Source organism: Euphorbia lathyris, chromosome 2, assembly GCF_963576675.1.
Source record: "Euphorbia lathyris chromosome 2, ddEupLath1.1, whole genome shotgun sequence".
Classification (NCBI taxonomy): Eukaryota; Viridiplantae; Streptophyta; class Magnoliopsida; order Malpighiales; family Euphorbiaceae; genus Euphorbia; species Euphorbia lathyris.
The window spans coordinates 67810813-67835165 of NC_088911.1; the positions used below are offsets into that span (position 1 = coordinate 67810813).

Sequence of the window (24353 nt, forward strand, 5' to 3'; positions counted from 1 at the left end):
ATTGATACCCTTTTTTAAACGTTAAACCTATATTGGTGCTATTTTGTACGTGAAACCTAAATTGATACTTTTCCAAAAACCATAGGCCTATTTTGATACCTTATCCCTACATATAATGTCTTTAACTTGTTTATATTAATGTTCTTGTTATTTGTATCTTTTATTCATTCTTTCTCTTTTCAATTTTTTTTGGCTAGTTAAATTTTGATTATCTAATTATTGTAATACAATATTATTGTAATAAACACATGAAGTATCAATATAATTATCAAATTAAAACAAAATAAAAAGTTGATATTAAAAATATATATTTTCAAACTCATTTGAATAAGCCCTATTAATTTTGCACTATAAAGGGGTAAGAAATACCACTTTTATGGAGTTAAGGGGTAAATAGGATCATAAGGGGTGAGAAATACCACTTTTATGGAGATAAGGGGGTAAATAGGACATTCGATGAGTTCGGGAGAGGTAAAATGACCAATTTGGACAAGTTAAGGGGGTGAGAAATACCACCTTTATGGAGTTAAGAGGGTAAGTAGGACATTCGATGAGTTGGAGGGGTAAAATGACCAATTTGGACAAGTTAATAAGGGGCTGGATGAGCATTAGGCCAAAAAAAAATTAATCTTTAACCTTCGGTGAAAGTCAGAATTAGGGAGTTAAGGTAATCTTTTACAAATCACCATCCAGTCCAAAATATAGGTCCCTCAAAAAACAGGAAAAACAAGGGAAATCAAGAGAATCTTCCTGTGAATAAAACTGAAGATATCATCTTCATGGGCCCGCAATAATTTGGTATCAGAGCAGTAGTCACAGGTGATATTGATCAATTGATGGCTAGAGTTCATGATCGAGAGCACAAACTTGTTGCACCACAAAGATACAAGGATGAAATCAAGGAATTGGGAAGCCTTACACAATCCCATTTCCCAAGCAAAGACAACAAAAATGCAAGAGGGACCAGTGATGACAGTCCGCCACCTATTTCCACAGAATCCTCTAGAAGGCAATCAACTCCTATGCAGGGCAAAACAATCATCCCTAGATTCAACAGGTTGGATTTTCCTTCCTATAATGGGATAGGGGATCCTTTGGGATGGTTATACTGATAACAATTCTTTATCAACCAACAGATTGAAGAGAAAGGTAAGGTGGTGCTAGCCGCTTTCCACATGACAAAAGAGTAGCAACTTTGGTTTTACCAATTGGAGCAAGCAGAACCTAAGCTCAGTTGGAGCCAATGTAAAAATGATTGCCTCCTTAGATTCCGCCCTCCTCTCACTAATAATCCTTTGGGCAAATTAATTAATTTAAAGCAAAAGACCGCTATTGAGGAATATCAATCTCAGTTCCAGACCCTTTTAGAGAGAGCTATTATAGTTCAGAGACAGATCAACAAGTTGATATGTTGACGGAGGAATTGATAGAGACTCTAAGGGTAGATGTGGAGATGCAGAATCCTCCTAATTTAGTCACTACTATGAATTTGGCTCGAGATTTTGAAAGGAAAATGCAACTCAATAGCGGGAGTATCAGTATAAGGCAGCCTCTAGTAGCATGGGCAGCTTCAAAACCACCAGTAACTACTCCGATTTCAGTAGCCAACCAAGAACAGAAAACACGGACAACATTTTGGGACCAGGTCAAAGAAGCAATATTACTGCTCCACACCTATAAGGCATTTTTCCAAGGCTGAGATGTCTAAAGAAGGGAGAAAGAACAATGTTTTATTTGTGATGAACTTTACCCACCAAGGCGTAAAAGCAAGAAACTCATCTACCTTTTGATGGATGAAGGAGGGCGACAGTCAACAGAGGCGAACTCCTTCCTAAATTCGAGCTTGCCGACAAGCTCTTAGTCCAGGGGGAGTAATGTTATGAAACATCGGTAGAAGATCTCAAATTCACGATAATTATCTTATTCTTTTGGCAGAAAACGTTTTATTATACTTGTTTAGGCAGTTATGTTTTATTTATTTAGATGGTAAAATTACTTGCCCATTAGGTAGGCAGTAGTATTTTATTTTAGGCAAAGATATGCTAGTATTTTTCCTAAGTAAGACATCTTTGCTATTCCTATAAGAGGTAGCAATGTTTTCAATAAAAAATCAATCTTTCATCTTCAGTGGAAGTTAGGGTGTCGTCTTACAAATCACCATTGCATCCTAAAGATAGGTCCTCTGAAGAACAGGAAAAACAAGGGAAATCAATAGAATTTTCCTGTGAATAGACCGATGATGAGATCCTATTGGTGGGCCCATAACATATATCAAGGGAATTTTCATGATGTGTACTTGAATTGTTGCATCGTAGATCTGACACAGCTGACAAATAAGCAGTTAATAGCAGGTTTGATTACATGATAAAAGAGTTTTGTTGCCAAAAATGATTTGTCCATTATAGTCAAGTCTGATATGACAACACAATTTTCCCATTTCATAAGAATAGGCCTAAGCCCAACTAAGTATATTCCCCACCAAGCCAAAACTATGAATTTAACTAAAATAGAGGACCCGAAAGGCCTAAAACTGAACTACATAATATTTGGTTGTTTTCCTTCCGACTTTGCATGGTTCAATTCTTTATATTTCATGTGTTTCAATTTTCTGTATTTTTCAGTTTCGTTACTTTGAAACCAAGTTTGACTAATAAACACCCTAGGAATCCTAATGCTGAAACCATAGTTGTTAGAATAGTACGATTCGATCCGATTCATGAAGATTTCTAGTCGTATCTATGGTACGACTCGAACTCTTCATGAATCGGCCGAATCGGTGGTGACTCGGCCGAATCGGTCGATTCATGACACCATTTTAAAAAAAATTGTTTTCCATTTTTAAAAACTTAAAAACGTCTGGAGAAGAAGTTATTAATAAGAACTAACAGTATTTAATAAAAGTTATAGAATAGAAACGGTTGACTCTTGGCTTTATAAATTCCAAACCTTCCTTCTTCACATCTATTTATTTGTTATTTAACTGTACTCTCCTCTGCGCTTCTATTTATTTATTTAACTGTACTCTCCTCTATTCTATTCTTGGATATTAAAATTGCATTTTTAGACTAATATTTAAAGTTAAATACGGTTAATATTTTATTTTTTATAATATTTTGAATTTGATCCGAATCTTACGATTCGGTTCGATTCACGAGTTCTGATTCACAAAAAGAGATTTCGAATTGGTTGAAACTGATTGAATTGGTTGCCAGTATAGCGAACCTTTTTAAGAGAAACAAAGAAAACTCACTAAAAAACAAAGCTTCGTTTCACCCAACAAACTATATAAGATGATGCACCATGAATCTCAAATTGAAATTTTTCTACAACTTATCATTTTTTCACAACATATATCCTATAAACACCCTAGGAATCCCACATTACCTTGTTGTTGTTGAATGGGATTTGAAAAACTAATGTGGAAACTGATTGAATTGGTTGCCACTATAGCGAACCTTTTTGAGAGAAAACAAAGAAAACTCACTAAAAAAAAGAAAAAACTTGTTTCATACTACAAACTAGATAAGATGCTGCACCATGAACCGCAAATTGAAATTTTTCTATAACTTATCATTTCTTCACAACATATATCCTATAAAGCTGAAGAAAAACATCACATATGTAGGGACTTTAAAATTAAATTAAATACTTAGCACTTTATTTAATAACAATAAAAGATGAGTGAAAAATAACAATAAAAGGGTACAAGAAGAAGAGTTGTTTCCCCTTCTTGTTTGTTTGCATGTACCAAAAATGCCAATATAATGAGGAATTACAAAGGCACGTATATATTTCCATCCCTTTGCATTATACAAAATGCTTTTTCCAGGCCCAACAATGAAATTTGGCGACAATTTTGAAAGTCGGTCGCCTGGGTAGCCTGAGGCGAGAAGTGACCCAAGCGATCCTTCCAATGCCTTCTGCACTGGAAGGCGGTCGACCTACAAGAGGCAACCGCGTGACCTCCTCGGGCGAAAGGCGGTCCGAGGCGAGAGGCAGTCGCCTCTTGAAGGGCGGGGCATTAGGTCAGTTTAAAAAAATGAAAAATAAAAAAAATAAATATAAGTTGGGCTAAAACAGAACTGTACATCGCATTCAAGAAGCAAAACAGCTAGAATAGAACTCTTCTCCACACTGATTTGCTTTCAGCCTCTTCACCCACCGAGCTCTGCTATCGCGGGCAGCTGGCCTACCGTAATCGGCAGCACTGGGAAAGGTATGTTATTCTTAATCAGCTCCTTTTTTTACTTTGTTTTTTCCTCTTCTCTCTTGCTTCTCTTATATTCTCAGATTCTCTGCTCTTCTCTTCTATTTTTCTTTCCGTCCTTTTTACGGATCCATTATGTACTGTTATGCTGACCAACTTTGGGATTTCATTATAAGTTTATGGAAGTTATGAAGGTTCATGAAAGTTATAAGTTTATGAAAGTTTAACAAATATTCTTTTAGTTGATTCTGAAGTGATCACTAGGCAGTAGCTTACTTACTTCAAAACGAGTCACAAGTACAAAAATGAATGCTTAACCAACTAATCGAGATGTGACTCACTGATGTTATATATCATAGGGTAAATAATTTTTTACTCCCTACATTTTTACCTAACACACTGCTTAGTCCTTAACCTCCGTTTTATTCAACAGTTTAGTCCCTTATAGATGGACGAAACTACTTAATAATTCAAATTTTTGAGGAACTAAACGGTTGAATAAAACAAAAGTTAAGTACTAAACAGTGTATTATTAAAATACAAAGACTAAACAATGTGTTAGGTAAAAAATACACGACCAGTAAATTATTTACCTTATATCATATATATTATTTTTACTTAACTAGGCTTATATAAGATTGCTTGATAAAGATATGATATTAATAAAAAAAAGTCCAAATTTTGCAAGGTTTTGGACATGAGTGCTATTAATTCTAATTCATCGAAAGCGAATGCAAGATTGGATCTCTGTTGGAAGTATGTGCGAGAAGCCAAGCCACCTAGTACAAATGATCTCATTTGTAAAAGGTGGAATATTTCGAGATAAACATCATAATGCTAGAGAAAATAATAATGTTAAACATCTCGAAAAATGCCGAACTCGTGTACGTGACAAAATTCGAGATTATATCGCATCCAAAAAGGAAAGTAAAATGGTTGACGTGGATCATGTTGATATTACCAATCTAGATAGTTTTCATGATGATGAGACGGAGCTTGATGATCTTGGAGAGCCTACTAAGAGTGGGAGTATTAAATCAATGCATAGGCCAAAAAAAACAAAGATAAAGGGCCCGATTGATGTGTAATTCACTTCCAATGCTTAAAAAGCTGAGAAAGATAGAAAGATGAGAAAACAATCATCAATGAAGCATGCAAACAAGAGTTGCAAGGAAAAGCTTGTGTGGATATAGCTAGGTGGATATATGATGCAGCAATTCCTTTCAATGTTGTAACTTATCCTAGCTTTGTTGTTGTGATGCTTGAGTTTGCTAGACAATATGGTGTTGGAATGAAGCCGTCTAGCTTACATGAAATTTGAATCCCTCTTTTGGAACAAGAAGTTAACAAAGTGAAATGAAATCATATGAAGAAGAATGGGCAAAGCATGGTGCTCAATTATGGATGATGGTTGGACAAACAAAAGACAAAGAACTTTGACTAATTTCTTGGTAAATTCTCATAAAGGGACTGTTTTTATTGCATCTGAGTATTCAAAGACTGGGGAAAACTTGTGTGAATTATTTGTTCGGATGCTGCTCAAAGTCGGGGAGTAAAATGTGGTTCAGTTTAATCAGTTTAAAAAATGTGTACTATTATTATTAATTCTTATTAATAAGTTTCTTATTTGCAATCTTTTATTGATTATTGTAATTATATCTCTATAGAAACTTTTGGAGGTAAAGAGGTATTGGACTCCATTTGTTGCTCACTGCATTGACTTGATGTTGAAAGATATTGGAAAGTTGACAATGATGTCGAATGGTTATAGTTGTACACATCCATTTTTTATGACTCATACCCTTACAACCCAGCCATAAAAGAAAATTATTGGTAAAGGTGCACCTAAACCATAGTTAAGCCAAGCTCCACCTCCTCCTTTTACCGCCACCTCTTTTCTTTTCTAATACTAGTTTTCGTTACTCAATATAGAGGAATATAAACCAAAATTGCTCACACCCTTAGCAATAAAAAAAGGGCACCACACATAATATCATGCTAGTACTACTCGTGTAGTGTTACAGTCTAAGCTTTATAGCAACTATAAGTGACAAAAAATGAAACGGGGGCCATCATTGTTAATTGTTTTCAACTTATTGGTTACATCCAATTTAATGTACTAAAGTTATGCAAAATCAAATCTTTGGACCTATTAACCTTCCAATACCAATTTTGCCAATCTCCAATTTGGAGAACAAACAATGCAAGATAAAGATTTTTAAGTTGTTACACCCAATTACTTCCTTTTAAATTGAAACTCCCGGATAGAGTGGTGTTACATGACAAGACTTTTATTACATTGGTTCACTTTTTTCTGACTTCCCTTTCCATCACTCAAAAACTCTCATGTAATGTGTAAGTTAGACGACAATAAGAACTAAATTTTAAGGACCATATATCTAATGAAGGCAAATAATGAACGGTCATCTTATATCCAATGACAATTTTTCTTTTTTGGATGACATAAAGAGTAGAACTTTGAGTTCAACATTATGATACTTATATGTATTATGGTTTACGCTTATAGTAAATATTGCTTTTGTCACAATCTTTCCATACAAATCACTTTCATTGAAATAATTTTACAAGTATCCTTTTATGTAGTTTTCAATTTTGATGTACCATAGAGGATTTATTGTTCCAACATATCAGTATATTGGTAATTTCTTGGATACTAAATATGCACATGGCTTTCAATAGATACCAAACCCCGGTAATATTCTCACTCCACTAACAGAAAGCGTGAAGGACTAGATACCATTAGCACAGCACTCCAACTAGATAGCCTTAGAACTCTCAAGTTTTCTTCATCTTGATTCTTGTCAATAGTATTTTTTGTGAAATTTTAACGTCTCCTACTCATTTATTGACAATTTATATATGTGGTTATATAAACATGTTGAAAGATAAAAAGTTTTAACAGCATAATCCTATTATAAATTATTTCAAAACATAAGTTGTTTAAAATATCATTTTCTTAATGATTGTTTATGCATCACTCTGTACACACAAAAGCAAATAGAAAATAAACATAAAGCACACTAAATGAGCACTGACCAGTCATTTCCAAGTCAATCCAAACAAGGGGCATTTTGTATAGTGTCGAAGACATGTGTTCACACTGTTTCTTCTTTTCTACCAAAGAGCCATTTACTTGGCTTGTACTCCCTGCCACAAACAAAAGGTAGTATCAAATTCTCCGCCACAAGTACACCAAATTTTTCCTATCCATCAAAACAGAAGAAACAACTAGTATCTTTTAACTTAGTGTAATGAAATAATTCTCAGAACTAAACAAACTGGTAACTTGACAATCAAGCAGTGAAAAATTCTAAACCCAAACAGCACAAAAATTGACCTAACTATGTACAAGCACAGTGTCGTCAATACCTGTACTATTGGTAGAGACTGGTATAGCTTTGGAGAAAGAAATGTCCACTTGATCATTTTCAGCCTCAATCTCTAACACAGAAAATGCATTGGAAAGGCCATCCATGTTTAAATTTGGTGGAAATAGGTACGGCTAGTCAGAAAAGAGAACGATCAAAATCAGGCAACATCTATCAAGACAATCCAAACCTAAAATAACATCATACATTAGAACCAAGAAGACACTCAAAGCATGAAGAAAGGAAGGGCTGCCAGTTTGGAAACAGAGAAGGTGGAGGGAAACGCTAACTCTGGTGAGTTGAGAGGCAACCTACAGATTCAGATTCAGATTCAGCAGAACTAAATTCGAATAAGGCACAAGAATTTCACATAGTATAAGCAAAATCAACATGCTTAGAAGCTAAAATAGCTGGCAAAAGCAACAAAGCAAAACCAGAAGACAAACAACCAAGAAACAGGAGAACACGCTAGAGTTTCAGATTCAGAGCGGTCTTTTTAAAAAAAGAAGTACATATAACCTGCCTGACAGCTGCCGCGTGAAATGGTTGATGCAAGTAGCTGAAAGGAGACGCTGAAAGTAGAGGGTCTTGAACTGTGATCGTGGGGACGCTGGGGCGTCGGCTGATGATGGTGGATTGAGGAACACCGATGGAGGGGAAATGTGAAAACTGAACGGAAGCTTCTACTTTCCCTTTTCTTTTTTAGGTCTAATACACAAATAACCCCTTGAACTTGTCCAAATGTTGCAATTGCCCCCCTCAACTTTCAATTGTAACAACTTACCCCTTAAACTTGTTCAATTGTAAAACGTAACCCCAAATTGGGAATTTTTTTACCCCGTACTTGAAGCAACAGTAAAAGCGTTTCCCCGGGTTCATATCACGCCAAAGATCTGATTATCACACTCCACGAACGTTGCAGATTTTGCATTTCACGTGTTTCCTCAATTGCAGTCCATGTTAGCAATTTGGGGTTATATTTTACAATTGGACAAGTTTAACGGGTAAATTGTTACAATTAGACAAGTTCGAGGGGTAAGTTGTTACAATTGAAAGTTGGAGGGGGCAGTTGCAACATTTGAACAAGTTCAGGGGGTTATTTGTGTATTAAGTCTTTTTTTAATTATACTTATGAGAGTTTTTGTTTTATTTTTTTTTTGGTAGGGAAGGGAACGAAAAACAACAAAAACCAAAACCTAACCCGGGATTAGCCTGGGGAAGCTAATCCCCACCCGATCATCCGACAGAATCTCACAAAGGAAGTTCGGAGGAGAAGAGAAGGTTGAAATTCCCGGCATCCTTCTATGGCCTTCAGCCGCAAGGCGATCCGCCACTCTATTCTGTTCCCTGTAAACATGACCAAAGGAGATGGTCTCGAAAAAAGAGCACAATCTTCTGATCTCATTAACAAGGTTTCGGCTACTCAAGCACATAGCTTTGTTATTAGTAATCATGTTAACTGCTTCCAAATTATCAGAATCCACAAGCAGTCTTTTAAGCCCCAGGTCGATAGCCAATCTGAGACCAGAGAAGATACCCCAGAGCTCAGCAGAGAAGGAGGATTCCATCCCCAGATTCTGAGAAAATCCAGCCACCCAATTGCCCCAGCGTATCTCAGAACCCCTCCAGCAGCAATTCTACCGTCTGCAAGATAAGAGCCATCGGTATTTAGTTTCACCATCCCTTCCCTCGGTCTAAACCAGCCTAAAAGATGCTCCACAGATCTCTGGCCAGTGCTGGCTAAATAGTCCCCTTTGTAACTATTGATAATAGTGATAACTCTCATGGAGAAAAAATCAGGCAAATTAGGAATCATAGTAGCTTTACCATCAAACACCTCAGTATTCCTCCACTTCCACAGATGGTGGCAGACAACGGCAAGGAGGATAGCACCATGCTCCAAATGAGGCAATAACAAGCCATTTATACCATCTAATAACCAATTGTTATCAGAGTAGGCAAAGAAGTTAGAAAGCAACTCCATCGGGATCACTTTTTCCCACACAACCTTACTCCTCGCACAATCTCTTAGAACATGACAGGTAGTCTCTACCTGCACTTTGCACCTACAGCAAGTATCGGCCTCAACAAGATGGCGCCTCTTCCTTTCCACATTAGTTAGCAACCTATTCTTGGCACTAAGACACAGGAAGCTCCTAATGCGGTAAGGAACTTTTAAGGCCCAAATACTATTCCAGGAAGCAGAATGAGGGATATCCAAGTTAGGACTGAAAGCTTCAAAAGCCGATTTGCAGGAATAAGTACCATTGTTAGTCAAGGACCAACAATGGCTATCCCTATCCTCCTCTTTACAACTAACTTTAACTCCACAGATTTTAAGTAGCGATTCAAGATTAAGGTAAAACTCAAATTTCGACCAAACCCAATCGCCCTCCGAGTTCACTACATCAGCGATACTCCAATTTCGGATATCTAGAGGCAAATGAGAACTACACACTTCCGATAAGGGAGTCTTATCAAGCCAGGTATCATTCCAGAAACTAATAGATCTGCCATTGCCCACCGACCACCCAATCCTAGAGCAAAATTCAGCGAAAATAGCGTTAACCCTTTTCCATAAGAAGGAACAATTCGGAGCTCTCTCTTTCGGGCCCCCAAAAATCTTATCCTTTCTGTACTTCCCGCACAATAACCAAACCCAAAGAGCGTCCGGATTCTGCCACATCCTCCAAAGAAGCTTCATTAAAAGAACTTTATTATTATCTTTGGCTTGTCTGATTCCTAACCCACCCTTATTTTTAGGTTGGCAAACCTCTTTCCAGGGAACCAAATGAATCTTCTTTCCCTCTTCCGAATCCCCCCAAAGGAACCGACGATTTATCTTATCAAGCTCATTCAGAACCGGCTCAGGCAACCTGCAAGCTTGCATTAAATGATTCGGGGCAGCACCATTCACAGATTGGATCAAAGTAAGACGACCCGCAAGGGAGAGGGTCTTAGCTTTCCAATTAGCACAATTTTTATTCGTCCTATCTAGGATATCCTTAAAGGAGGCTTTTGAAACTCTATCACTATGGAGGGGAACCCCCAAGTAGTTACCGAGAGAATTGGTTAGAGGAATACCTGAAATGTCACTCAACTTTCTGCCACTCCTTGGGTTCATATTTTTAGAGCATAACATTCTAGATTTTTGGATATTAATCTTCTGGCCTAAGGCAGAACAAAAGTTGGTCAGGATATCCATTATCACACCAATTTGTTCCTCATTCCCTTCAACAAAGATCATAACATCATCGGCAAAGAATAAATGGGTGATCGGGGGACAGAATCTATTAATAGTAACCGGATGAAGCCTTCCAATGTTCACAGCATCTTGGATGAGATGAGATAATCTCTCTATAGCGATAACAAATAAGAAAGGGCTTATAGGGTCTCCTTGACGGATGCCCCGGGAGGGAGAAAACTCCTCAGACAAATCCCCATTAATTAAAACTTGGAAGATAGGGGAAGAAATGCAAGCCTCAATCAACCTCCTCCAGGACTCCGGGATCCCAGCTTTATCCAAACTATCCAGAAGAAATCTCCAGTTGAGCCGATCATAAGCTTTCTCCGGCTCCAGTTTTAGGGCCACAATGTCATGCTTACCCTTTTTAATCTTCATATAATGGACCAATTCCTGAGCTATAACAATATTATCCATCCTTTGTCTACCTGGGACAAAGCTTCCTTGATTTTGGCTAATAATAACAGGAAGGATACCACAGATCCTATTAGCGACAATTTTGGTAATCACATTATAAAGGACATTACACAGACTAATAGGCCTCATTTGCATGAAGGACGACGATTTCTCCACTTTAGGAATCAGGACCAGAAGTGTATTATTAACCATCCCAACATCCTTTGACCCATCAAAAACTGCCTTGACGAAATCATAAACACCATCTTTAACCGTATCCCAGTGTCTATGGTAAAAGCCAGCCGGAAGCCCATCAATCCCCGGAGCTTTAGTAGCTCCAATGCTGAACACCGCCTGACTAATCTCTTTTTGATTAATAAGGTGAAAAGCATCAATCATCTTGTCCTCATCAACCATCGGAAACGTAGACCTGGTACGAGCTTTCTCCAACTCCACCGGCTCCTCTTTAAATAAGTCTTGATAGAAATTGATCGCCAAAAGACGAATATCATCCTCCTCATAAACCCAATTTCCATTAGGGTCCTTGATAGCTTCAATCCGATTCCTTTGTCTCCTAATAACAGTGGAAAGATGGAAATACCTCGTATTCCGATCACCATCCTTGATCTAAGCTTTCCTCGATTTCTGAAACCAAAGTAACTCCTCTTGCCTTAATACCGCTTCCAACTCATTCTGGAGAGACCTCAAATGACAACTCAAACTATGATCAAATCTGTTCTCCAAGATACGCTGAATGCCTTCCATCCTGCTCAAAATTTTCTGTTTCCTTCTAATAATGTGGCCAAAAATGTTTCTATTCCAATCCACTACCTTCCTTCTGAAACCTTCCGCAGCCATAAGCACATTGGACTGGGGTTTCCAGTTGCTATGAACAAAATTTCTGAACTCGGGATGAGATTCCCAAGCCACCAGATACCTAAAGGGTCTTATCCCTTTAGAACAAGGAGCTCTTATCAGCTTGACTAAAATCGGACAATGATCAGAATGACGGAAAGGAAGATTCAACACAGAAGCCTCCAGAAACCTACTCTGGGCCACAATGTTAGCATAAACTTTGTCCAGATGAACAAAGGTACTATTGCGTTTCCAAGTAAACTTGTGACCAGCCGAACCGAGATCGGACAGCCCACAAAGATCCATATTCTGTTTATGATTGAGGCATCGATTAATATAATGATTCCCTCCCCCTCGTTGATCACTCATAAGGGAAATATCATTAAAATCTCCAACAATGAACCAGGCATCCTTCATACACGTGCTTAAAGAGAACATAGCCTCCCACAGACGTTTACGATTAGCAAGGATAGGATTAGCATACACCACGGTGATAAATAAGGGTTTATTACCTAGATAAGTAACTTTACTGTGAATAAATTGCTTATCCACCAACAGGATATCAAACTGAACCAGATCCGCCTTCCAGAAAAGCCAAATCCCACCAGCCTGACCTGTGGCCTCCGACCTGACACAATTCCAACTTTTAAATAACCTAACTACCTCATCAGCTTTAGCTCCACTAACTTTGGTTTCTAATAACGCAAAACAAGTAGGGTTAAATTGTTTAATTAAATCCTTAACATGGATACGGGTCGCCTTGCTAGCCGCTCCTCTCACATTCCAAACAAACAGATCCATCAAGAGAGGACAAATGACCCAGGCCCGCCTACCTAAGCCAGATATTTATTTGGGGCTCCTATGAGCCTAGTGGAGGTTCCTGCCGCCCCCCTTTTCTCCAAGGTATTAAAAGAATTTTGGGAATTCTTTTGGCTACCTTTTAGTTTCTTCATTTTCATCTTATTAACCCCCATGGGTTTCCTATTTATATTCTCAATATTAAGTTTAGAAGGACTAACCTCTTTATTCTTCTCCAACACTGGTGAGAGGTGAGCCTGAGAATAAACCTGATGATCGTCTTTGGAATCAAACAAGGGGGTGACCATCTCTACATTATTGTGGCCAGGCTCATCCGGCTCTAAGTCTGGCATAGCCAACTCAGTTTGCACATCAATAGAATCAGGGTCATGAACCTCTTCTATCAGTAGCGCCCCAAATCTTGATCCAAAGTACACCTCCAAAGGAATGTTAGGGACAGCACAAACCTTTGGGTTAGGCGCCTCATTTACTTCACTAACCTTCTGAGGCAGATTCTGATTACTATTAATATCAAGAGGAAGATTATGGGCAACTGGAGCACGCGTCCTCCTTCTCCCAGAACGCTTAGCTACCATCCAAGGACCAAAGTTTTTCCCCTCCCCCTGGATTCCCTCTTCCCTAATCAAACTGGCCTCTGCGACAATCTCGCAATCCTTCCTTCTCATAGGGCAACCTTCATAATTGTGCCCAAACATCCCACATTCATAACAAATGTTATGGATACCTTCATATTCAATGAAATAGATTGTATTTTGAAGACAGAATTTAGACAAAAGAGGTTTTGCTAGGTCAATATCTATACAGACCCTAGCAAACTTGCCTCTTTCAGCTCCAATTGTAGTTTTGTCCACATGATGAACATTCCCCACCAGCCCTGCAATCTTTTTAAGGAAGATTTCATTATAGTACTCAATTGGGAGACATGGGAATCTTACCCAAGTTAGAATCCTGTTAACTGAGCTATCCCTTGGATTAAAATTAGGTACCCAAGGCCTGATAGCAAGAACATGGTTAGATATAATATATGGTCCCCCATTAATAACTGTTTCATAATCCTCGGCCTGTGTAAATTTAATTATATAGTAATCATTTTCCAAGTCCGTTATACTAATTTTCCCTTTCCTTGCCCACTGAGCACGAATTCTCTGTGCAAAGTAGTTAAAACCAATTTTCCTTCATAGGACAGTCACGATTAAAGATAATTTCCACTTAGAACGAAGGGAACGTTTATCTGAAGACGATAAGCGTATAACAGGGCACCGTGGGTCTTCTTACTCATCATCCTCAACATCTGAGTCTGAAAGAAACTCATCCCATTCCTCGTCCTCCAACCTTCCATCGGTGGAATTCTCTTCCTCTACAATCCCCATAACAATATCCTTCCATGATAATTTTAGGTTCCCTGTGTATAAGGATTTATTACTAGCCTCTGCAAGATTAACCATAGCCTCATTATCGTCAGACGGCTCAAACAAGCCCTTCCCTTCAGATCTGGCATCACCGCCAGCCTCATCCCCTCCCGTTATTTGCGTCAATGAATTCCCCAAAACCCCCTGCACCGATAAAGCCGCCGGAACAGGAGCCGGGACAAAAGCCGGAACTGACATAGGCGCTGGATCAGAAGCCGGGTCACAGCAGCGGCCGGATCCGCCACTGTCAACAAAGGCGCTGGAACAGACGCCGGAATCGCAACAGAGACCGGATCCGCCGACCCCAACCCCCTTGCCAAGCCGCCAACAGCGCCTCCCTCCACAACACGAGGCCCCCCGAACCACGCCGCAGCCTCCGTACCCGACGCCTCACGCCCCCCTTTTTCCTTCAGGCCTACCAGTCGGGACGACACATCCCACACCCCGCCCGCGGCCCTCTCCCCTATCTCCGACCGACCCTCCCTAGCCGGCGTCGGACCACCACTAGAGCGGGATCTCTCCCTCCGCCGCTCATACGCCTTATCCCTTGACCTATCAGAGCTCGTTTTTTTCCTTTTTGAGAGACCCAAACAAATTATACCCTAATTTTATTAACTTGAGTTTTTGTTTTATTAATTTATCATTCTCTTTATTAGAATCCTAAGGTGGAGATTCAAAGTATACTGAGACTTAGATTTAATAAGCCTAGATCTAACGGTAAATGAGCAAATTCACTTGCTCATTAAGGTGCATGTGAAAATTCCTGCAACGGAATAATATACCTTTGATTCCTTTTGTCGTGGTTTGGTTCAAATGTGTTAATAAACTAGAGTTGTATTTTTAACAACAATTTCTATACATACATGTGTCTATATTAATAAAATATAAAAACTTAAATCAAGTAATTTAACTATTAAAATAAAAAGACGATGAAACAAGCGGAACTGAAATAAAATTAATAAAAAATACATAAACATTCTATTTTAAAAAGAAAAATAATTATTTTAAAATAATTAAAAATAAATATTAAAATGGAATAATGTGATAAAAAAATTGGAAAAAATTATTTTTTAGGGTAAAAAAATAAAAATAAATAAATACATTGATCAGAAATGAATTTAATATATAGATAAAAAAAAGTATAAATAAATAAGTATAAGAATCAAGATAAAAAGCAAAAGCAAAACTTTTTTTTTTTTTTGAAGAAAGCAAAAGCAAAACTTAGTGAAAAATATTTTTTAAGGAAAAAAGTTAAAAATATATAAGTACAATGATTAAAAATGAAATTAATCTAAGTATAAAAAAATAAAAATAAATACAAGAGCCAAAATTAAAAATAAAATAGAGAGTAAAATAGAATTTTATAAGAAATGTATAAGTTCAAATTAGTAAAAAGAGAATAAAAAACCTCCAATCTCTTACTAATCTAAATTTTTACCTTATTTATAAAATTCTACTTTACTATATATTTTGTTTTTATTTTTTATTTTTTTCTTTTTAATCATTGCATTAATCTCATTTTTTATCTTTATACTTATATTTTTTTTTATTTTTGCCTTAAAAATATTTTTGATTAAATTTTACTTTTTGATTTTTGCTTTCATCCTTATTTTTTTATTTTTTTTATCTCTGAACTAATTTCACTTTTGATCATTGTACTTATTTGCTTTTACTTTTTTACCCTGATAAATAATTTTGACAAATATTTTTTTCTTATCATATTATTTGATTTTAGTATTTATTTTTAATTATTTTAAAATAATTATTTCCTTTTTAAAATAGAATGATTATGCATTTTTTTATTTTTTTATTCTAGTTTTCTGTTTCATCGTCTTTTGGTTTTAATGGTTGAAGTAATTGATTTTCATTTTTGTATTTACATGTGATTAATTTATTAATATAGACGCTTGTATGTATAGAAATTATTATTAAAAGCACAACTCTAGTTTATTAATTTATTTGAACCAAACAACCACAAAGGTAATCAATGGTATATCTTTCCCTTTTGTGGAACGGAAACAAACAGACAAGAGAATTTAGGGTCATTCTATTCCTTTCTCCTTGTTTCCCTTTCTTGATTCCATTTCGTTACCCCTGAGCAGATCAAACGCCTCCTTAAAGTGTTAATTGATATCTATATACTATATATCATCGTGGAAGCTGAGAGAAAATAAAGAAGTTGTTTGGAGAAGGCTTTTTTGATGATGTGTGAGCATACAAATAATTACTTTTTTTAAATACATACAAAATTTTTTTTTTAAGAAAACTAGAAATTAATGTTTTTTTAGAAACAAAAAGTGAAGGTTTCCTTCACCGTCTCTTAATTAATTACGGTTATTAATTAATGGAGAAAACTAAAAGTTACTCCATTATTATTTTCTAACTAATTACACTTATAATGAGCAAATGAAAAGTCGTAATATATAACTAAAAAACAAAGCAATTGTTATCTATGATGGATTTTGTACCATGTTTGTTCTGTTTTTGCTCACTTATATGGTGATTTATTTTTTTACAAAAGTAATATGCGTTTTTCTCGGATTGGAGAAGCTATTGTTATTGATATAAGTTTTTTCTGGCATATAAAAAACAAAACAATTGTTATCTATGGTGGATTGTGTACCATATTTGTTCTGTTTTTGCTCACTTATATAGTGATTTTTTTACAAAAGTAATATGTCAGTTTGTCTCGGATTGGAGAAGCTATTGCTATTGATATAAGTTTTTTCTTAGCACAATACATATCCAGCCCCACCCCACCCCCCCCCCCCCCCCCAGTTGTCAAAAACAACAACTCACCTCTGAACTTCAAAACGTTGCAACTAACTCCCTGAACTTGCTTATTTGAAACAAATAACCCCAACTAACCCCTACTATCACACGCTACCACATGGAATTCAAGGGGTTATTTGTTCTAAATAAGTAAGTTGATGGGGTTAGTTGTGACGTTTTAAAGTTCAGGAGTCAGTTGCAATTTTTAGACAATTTGAGGGGTTGAGGATGTATTAGGCCTTTTTTCTTCAAATTTACTATCCCTGCATGTTTAAGAAAGCAATATTTATTTATCTACAATATTATACAATTCTAAATCCCAAAAGTAATTTTTAAGAGTGAAAACTTAATAATTTTTAATAATAATGTTACATACTATTGTTTTTGTTTGTAATTTTTTTCTCCTCTGTTTTTTTTTACTATGTTACATAAACCTTAAATCCATGTCTAAAAAACAAGTTTCCTATCTTTCATTGTAACGAATATGCAAAGAAATTCCATGATTATCAAATCCACGGAGATTATAATCACTTACCAGCTATGGAACCGCACGTGTTAGCACCCATTTGGCCGTTTGCGGCTTGGGGCATTGATATCATCGGGGAGGTGAGGCCTAATGCGTCGAACGGACACAAATTCATTGCAGTCGCCATTGATTACTTCACCAAGTGGGTAGAGGCAGAATCATTTAGCAAGTTGGGGTCTAAGCAGATGAGGAAGTTCATTGAAAAGCACTTGATCACCAGGTTCGGAGTGCCTCATCACATAATCACGGATAATGGGGTCCAGTTTCAGGGAGAGGTGAGAAGTCTCTTCCAAGAGTACGGTATTGAGCATCATAGGTCTTCTCCGTATCGCCCGCAAGCTAATGGGGCGGTAGAGGCGGCTAATAAAAACCTTAAAAGGATTCTTGTAAAGATAGTGGAATCACACCGGAATTGGCACGAGCAGCTTCCACTCGCTTTATGGGCTTATCGCACGACGGTTAGAACGTCGACTGGGGCAACACCGTTCTCCTTGGTATATGGGGCCGAAGCCGTCCTCCCAATTGAGATTGAAAATCGATCATTAAGAATCGCAGTAGAAGCAGAGATTCCCGAGACGGAATGGGTGAAGAAGCGATATGAGCAATTAGCATTGGTGGACGAGAAAAGGATGGAGGCTCTTTATCATGTGCAGTTATATCAGAGAAGGATGGCCCGGGCCTTCAACAAAAAGGTCAAGGCCAGCCCCATCAAAGAAGGGGACCTGGTGCTGAAACAGATCCGAATGACGCACACCGACCCTAGGGGCAAGTTCAGGCCAAACTGGGAAGGACCATTCCTCATGAAGAAAATCCTAAGCAAAGGGGCGGTGAAGCTAACTACTATGGACGGCATGGAGTTCTCCGAACCTACCAATCTGGATAGGCTTAAGAAATACTTTTCGTAAAAAAAAATAATAAAAAAAAAGAAATGAAAATTCTCGATAGGTTGAAAACCCGCAAAGGGCCTATGCAACAAAAGGGACATCCCAATGGGTGAAAACCCGAAAGGGCACTCGTTTGAAAATTCCGGGATAATAAAAGGAGAGTTGAAAAATCGTTGGGATCTGAAAACCGAAAAAGGCGGGTCCTGGTAACAGTGGTTATATTTTGAGCAATTATGAAAATAATGTATAAGCGGCTAAGTATTTCTGTTGTTTGTAAATAAATAAAGGCATGAATATATTTGAAGAGAATGATTGGAATCATTATAATCTACTTAATGCATTGTATTATGAATCATGAGTTATACATTTCCTACCTCTTTCACATAAAAAGCCTACGTCCTATCCACCCCTCTCCCTATATACAAGTTATACATCAGGGTAATACTAATGAGAAAACTACAAATAATGAGCCTAATGAGGAGGAAGATCCCAGAAGTCCTCAAAGTCTCTCAAACGAGAAGCCCGCTCCGCAGATAAGGCCTCCTCGGCAACCCGACGACCCTCCTCGGCGGCAAGGCGCCCCGCGGTCTCCACTCGCGTCATCTCCTCTGTGGCAAGACGCCCCTCGGTCTCCACTCGCATCATCTCCAACCAATGAGCATTTCTCTCTCGATAGACTTGCCCGACCCTAGCATCGGCATCCCGCTGCGACTCACTGAGTCGCTGCTCGTTTGCATGAAGATCGCTCTGCAAATAAAAAAAGAAGAAGAAAAAATGTATCAAAACAGACAACAACTGAAGTCATACATACATATATGCATCACACGCATACATTTCACTACACTAATACAGAATAAGAATACTCACCAGGTGGCCGGCGCAGCGTAGGTTGAGCTGCTCTTTGAAATAACCGAACAATCCCATGTAATCGGTACACGTCTCCCTTGAAGTATGGAGGGCATCAGGGGGATCGAACGGCATCCTCGAGGTAAAAACCAAAGGGGCTGTCTCGATGCCAGAGTAGGCCACGCCCGCCTCGCCGTAATGAATCACCGGAAAATCTCTCCCTAGGATCGGGAAGGGTGTGCCAATGTGAAGCTGCTCTGGTCGGGCAGCGCCGGAGGACTCGCCCGCGTGATAAGAAGCCTCGCTCGCCGACGTCCGGGCTTGAGCACTATCGAAAAAGTCTGACGTCCGAGCGCTCCTCAAGGAACCCTCCTGCACGTAAAGACACAATAAATACCCATAACCATCTCGTAAATAAAGAATAAATAGGACAAATCACTCATCGGAATCTCCTCCTGACCAAAGACCGCAGCAACAGCCTCCGCTGAAAACACGTCATCCGTAGGGTCCACATCCATCGCGACCTCGGGAGGATCCAACGGGGTCAACAGAGTCGATAAATAGTGGACGCGACCCCCTGCGTGGTCCCACACATCTCGAGGGGCAAATCAACGGGTCAAATCGTGACGGATGTCCGACAAGGGCATGACCCTCACCGCAAACATGGACACGGGAATCTCACCTGGCGTCCAATGTGTGGCGCTAACCCCAGTAAAACCCCGGTCGCCCAAATACCATGCTCGCACGCACGGGCCGGTGAGCACACACTGCTGCCCCTGAATGCGGGTGACATAAGCATAATCGGGACCAAAGTCGAGGTCGTCCCATCTGAAGGAAATCTGAAAAACAAAAGAAAGGTCAGACAAAATCAAACAAAATCCATCATGGTTAGGAGATGTTCACCTGTCCCAAGCTCCGCGTATCGATCCATGATAGGAGTCGGGCCACCGTCCGGCTCCTCTCAGTACGCAAATCAAAGTCACTCCACCTCGCCATAAGTGGAAGCCTAACCGCGCGCGGCCTACTCCTGCGGGTGCACGGAAGAATCCGCCTCTCATAGGCCCAAACCTGCTCGTAGAAACGGATGTCAGAAACAGAAATCGCAGAAAGAATAAAGAGACAAGCCAATGATAGGGGGCGTACCAGGAGGGCAAAGGTGTAACCGCCGAAATCCTTGCGCTTCCGGCAAGTCAAGTCCAGGAATTTATATTGAAAAGCCAAGCCGGCTCCTGCCCAATCGTAGGACGACACCGCATCCAAATCACGGAAAGCCTGGATGAGACCCGCATGTATGGTTCCGCTCTTAGTGCGGAAGATCGTCTCGCCTAAAGCGTACAGAAGGAAGCTGCGAGTGGCCTGATCCGTGTCATCTCGGTCACAGAAGTCCCTACGACTCAATAATCCATAGGTGGTAACAAACTTCACCGGGGTGGACTTGACACATGTATAGACTCCGGGTCCGATCAAAGCAGATATCGCAGCACGGTCAACCCGAGGACGCACCATGTCTAAGAAAAGCGGGATCGGGATACCGCTACCCTGCAATCCAGTCAGCAGGGAGAAGTCGCGGGGCGAGATCATCATCTCCCCAAAAGAGAAGTGAAAGGTGTGGGTCGAGTCTACCCATCTCTCGCATAAGGCGCGCAGGCCGAGCCGGTCACACACTCCGTTGGCACGAGGCAGCGCCAGGATGAAAGGCTCGAAGCCCAACTCTCGTACCCGGGCTAAGCATGGCATGCCAGATATGAATGTCCTCGGTGGTCCCTGAAATGCCAATGACCTGGAAGGAACGGAACGGGTAAGGCAAAGGGCCAAACTAAAGTCATTACTCCTCGAGGACCTCGCTTCTATGCATACGTCTAATAAAAGTTTGTTAACTTAGTTATTCTTTCGGTTATGTTTAAATCTAACCTAGAAGTTCCTGTCAGTCAAGATCGTTACTCTGTGAGATTTCGTTCGTAGGATCATTTGTATAGGATTTGGTTAATTCTTTATTCTTTGGTGTTCCACTCTCCCGCTTGTTTGCGAGGAGCTTAATCTAATTCTAACTTGGGTTAAAAGTGTTTAATTTAGTTGTTTACGTTTTTACTATTCACGTGCACTATTCACGTTTTTACTATTCACGTGCACTATTCACGTTTTTACTATTCACGTGCACTATTCATGTTTTTACTATTCACGTGCATTATTCATGTTTTTACTATTCACGTGCATTATTCACGTTTTTACGGTTGGCATGCATTGTCCATATTTTTACTATTCTCATGTATATAGCTCATATTCTTTCAACAAACGAAAAGCATAAAGCATTGTTCACGTGCATAAAAATTCACGTTTTCTAACTAAAAGTCTTCTAAGCAGCTTAAAGGTTAGCATGCAAACGACGTTCAAAATGGGGCTGCTAAAGCCTAGAAGTCTTGTCAAAGGATAAAAAAATAAGGGGGTACTTACCGGATTGATGTTGGTCCGGCTCAGATGAGAAGCAGGATGCTGAAAAGGAGCCACTCTAGTCAAGTTCTCAAAACCCGCATCCATACCCTTCGTGCCATCGTGTCTATCCGAACCCATCGAGAATGCTCTAAGTTTAGTGCTAGAGAGAGAGAGAGAAGAGAGAGAAGGTGTGGGGTTGAAATGAAACCTCACCACCTTATATAGGAGAAGGGAATGACATTCCCGTAAATAGTGAAAAAGGTACGACGTGACATAAAGGTAAAAAGTAAATAATTAATTACCAGGTGCACAGACCTCCGATTTACAGTCCACAAGGATATGACTCTAGACGACAGCCGAAATTTTACAGAACAGTGGCGCCAGTCAAAATACAGACAACAGTCGACGGAAAAATAATTTTTAGTCTAAAATGTTCCCGACAAAGAGATAAGGACGTTCCTATCAACAACTCAAATACCCGAGACGATAGCTCCAGTAAAAATACAGACAACGATGTTAAAATCCAAAATTGCTAGAGAGAGCCATTTTACCTATGGTCGATTTAGAGACCAGGGTTGCTATTAAGCCATTTTACCCACGGTCGTTGACCAGAGTTGCTATTGAGCCATTTTACCGGCGGTCGTGGACCAGGGTTGCTATTGAGCCATTTTACCCACGGTCGTTGACCAGAATTGCTATTGAGCCATTTTACCCGCGGTCGTGGACCAGGGTTGCTTTTGAGCCAATTTGCCTGCGGTCGATTTAGAGACCAGGGTTGCTTTTGAGCCATTTTACCCGCGGTCATGGACCAGGGTTGCTATTGAGCCATTTTGCCTGCGGTCGATTTAGAGACCAGGGTTGCTTTTGAGCCATTTTGCCTACGGTCGATTTAGAGACTAGGGTTGCTATTGAGCCATTTTACCCACGGTCGTTGACCAGAATTGCTATTGAGCCATTTTACCCGCGGTCGTGGACCAGGGTTGCTTTTGAGCCATTTTGCCTGCGGTCGATTTAGAGACCAGGGTTGCTTTTGAGCCATTTTACCCGCGGTCGTGGACCAGGGTTGCTATTGAGCCATTTTGCCTGCAGTCAATTTAGAGACCAGGGTTGCTTTTGAGCCATTTTGCCTACGGTCGATTTAGAGACCAGGGTTGCTATTGAGCCATTTTACCCACGGTCGTTGACCAGAGTTGCTATTGAGCCATTTTGCTTGCGGTCGATTTAAAGACCAGGGTTGCTATTGAGCCATTTTACCCGCGATCGTGGACCAGGGTTGCTATTGAGCCATTTTACCCACGGTCGTGGACCAGGGTTGCTATTGAGCCATTTTGCCTGCGATCGATTTAGAGACCAGGGTTGCTTTTGAGCCATTTTACCTGCGGTCGATTTGGAGACCAGGGTTGCTTTTGAGCCATTTTACCCGCGGTCGTGGACCAGAGTTGCTTTTGAGCCATTTTACCCACGGTCGTGGACCAGGGTTGCTTTTGAGCCTTTTTTGCCTGCGGTCGATTTAGAGACCAGGGTTGCTTTTGAGCCATTTTACCCGCGGTCGTGGACCAGGGTTGCTATTGACGAGACAGACAAGGCAAAGATCGAAGAAAAGGCCGGAGCATGCGGCATGGAGATCAGGTATTCTTCCTCCTACTCTATACGTGTCTTTTACTTTAATATATTTCCATTGCATGTGTTGCGTTAGCAAAAAACGTTTTCAAAACACACACATCACTGTCAAAATAGGAAAGTAGGGGCAACTGTAGACACCGAGTCGGAGGACCTGTGACGAAAACCCATAACAATGGTTGGTTCCGATAATTTAAAGCAAAAATAATAATAAAAATCACGAGAGGATCTGTAGGGGTTGCGGTCGTCGAGTGGACGGCTCGCGGATGCTCAGCGGCGTTGGGCGAGCGCCTAGCGGCAGCCGGCGCGTGCCCGACGGCAGTTGGACGCGTGTCCGACAGCGCGGGGCGCAAGTCCAGCGGCCGCGGGGCGCGTGTGCCCAACCTACGTGGGGCGTGCGCCCAACATCCGTCGGGCGGACACCCAACGACGTTGGGCGAACACCCAATTTCTGTTGGGCGTACGCCCAACATCTGTTGGGCGGGCGTGCGCCCAACAGAGGTTGGGCATCCACCCAACAGAAGTTGGGCGTTCGCCCAACACTGGTTGGGCATAGGCCCAAAATTTTTGGGGCGCCCAACATCTGTTGGGCGGACGCCCAACATCTGTTGGGCGCACGCCCAACGTTGGTTGGACGCGCGCCCAACCAAGTTGGGGGTTCGGTTGGGCGTTCGACCACCACTGGTTGGGCGTAGGCCCAAAATTTTTTGGCGTAGCCCGACGCCCTTCGGGCTACGCCCAATTTTTTTTGGATCCGTGCCTATAAAAGGCACGGATCCCCATGCATTTAGGAGGAAGGAATTTTGAGAGCTTCTCACTCTAAAACATTTTTTAGAGAGAGAAAGTGATTTTTTTGGGAAAAAACATTTTTTTTCCTAAAAATTTGGAAATTCCTAAAAGTTAAATATTTTACCAAAACACCGAAAATCACGTCGTGGAATCAACCGACTTCAACT

The 24353-nt window shown here is 39.9% G+C and overlaps 1 protein-coding gene across 11 annotated transcripts in view; it reads right to left on the minus strand.

The window, feature by feature from the left end:
* The window catches only part of LOC136218525 (oligoribonuclease), a 54017-nt gene extending 45742 nt beyond the window's left edge, over positions 1-8275 (minus strand). For 6 of the 11 annotated variants that reach the window (XR_010683820.1, XM_066005446.1, XM_066005440.1 and 3 more), the window contains exons 1-3: positions 7804-8076; positions 7598-7730; positions 7265-7375 (exon numbers count right to left, since the gene is read on the minus strand). Coding sequence is in view for 10 of the 11 variants with exons in the window: in XM_066005446.1 (XP_065861518.1) it covers positions 7265-7375; positions 7598-7703 (217 nt within the window). In the remaining variant the exon portion in view is untranslated. Of the gene's footprint in view, positions 1-7264; positions 7376-7597; positions 7731-7803; positions 8080-8115 lie in introns of those variants that run through there. The other 5 variants (XM_066005444.1, XM_066005442.1, XM_066005447.1 and 2 more) reach the window with 5 other exon arrangements.
* Between the last annotated feature and the right edge of the window lie 16078 nt (positions 8276-24353).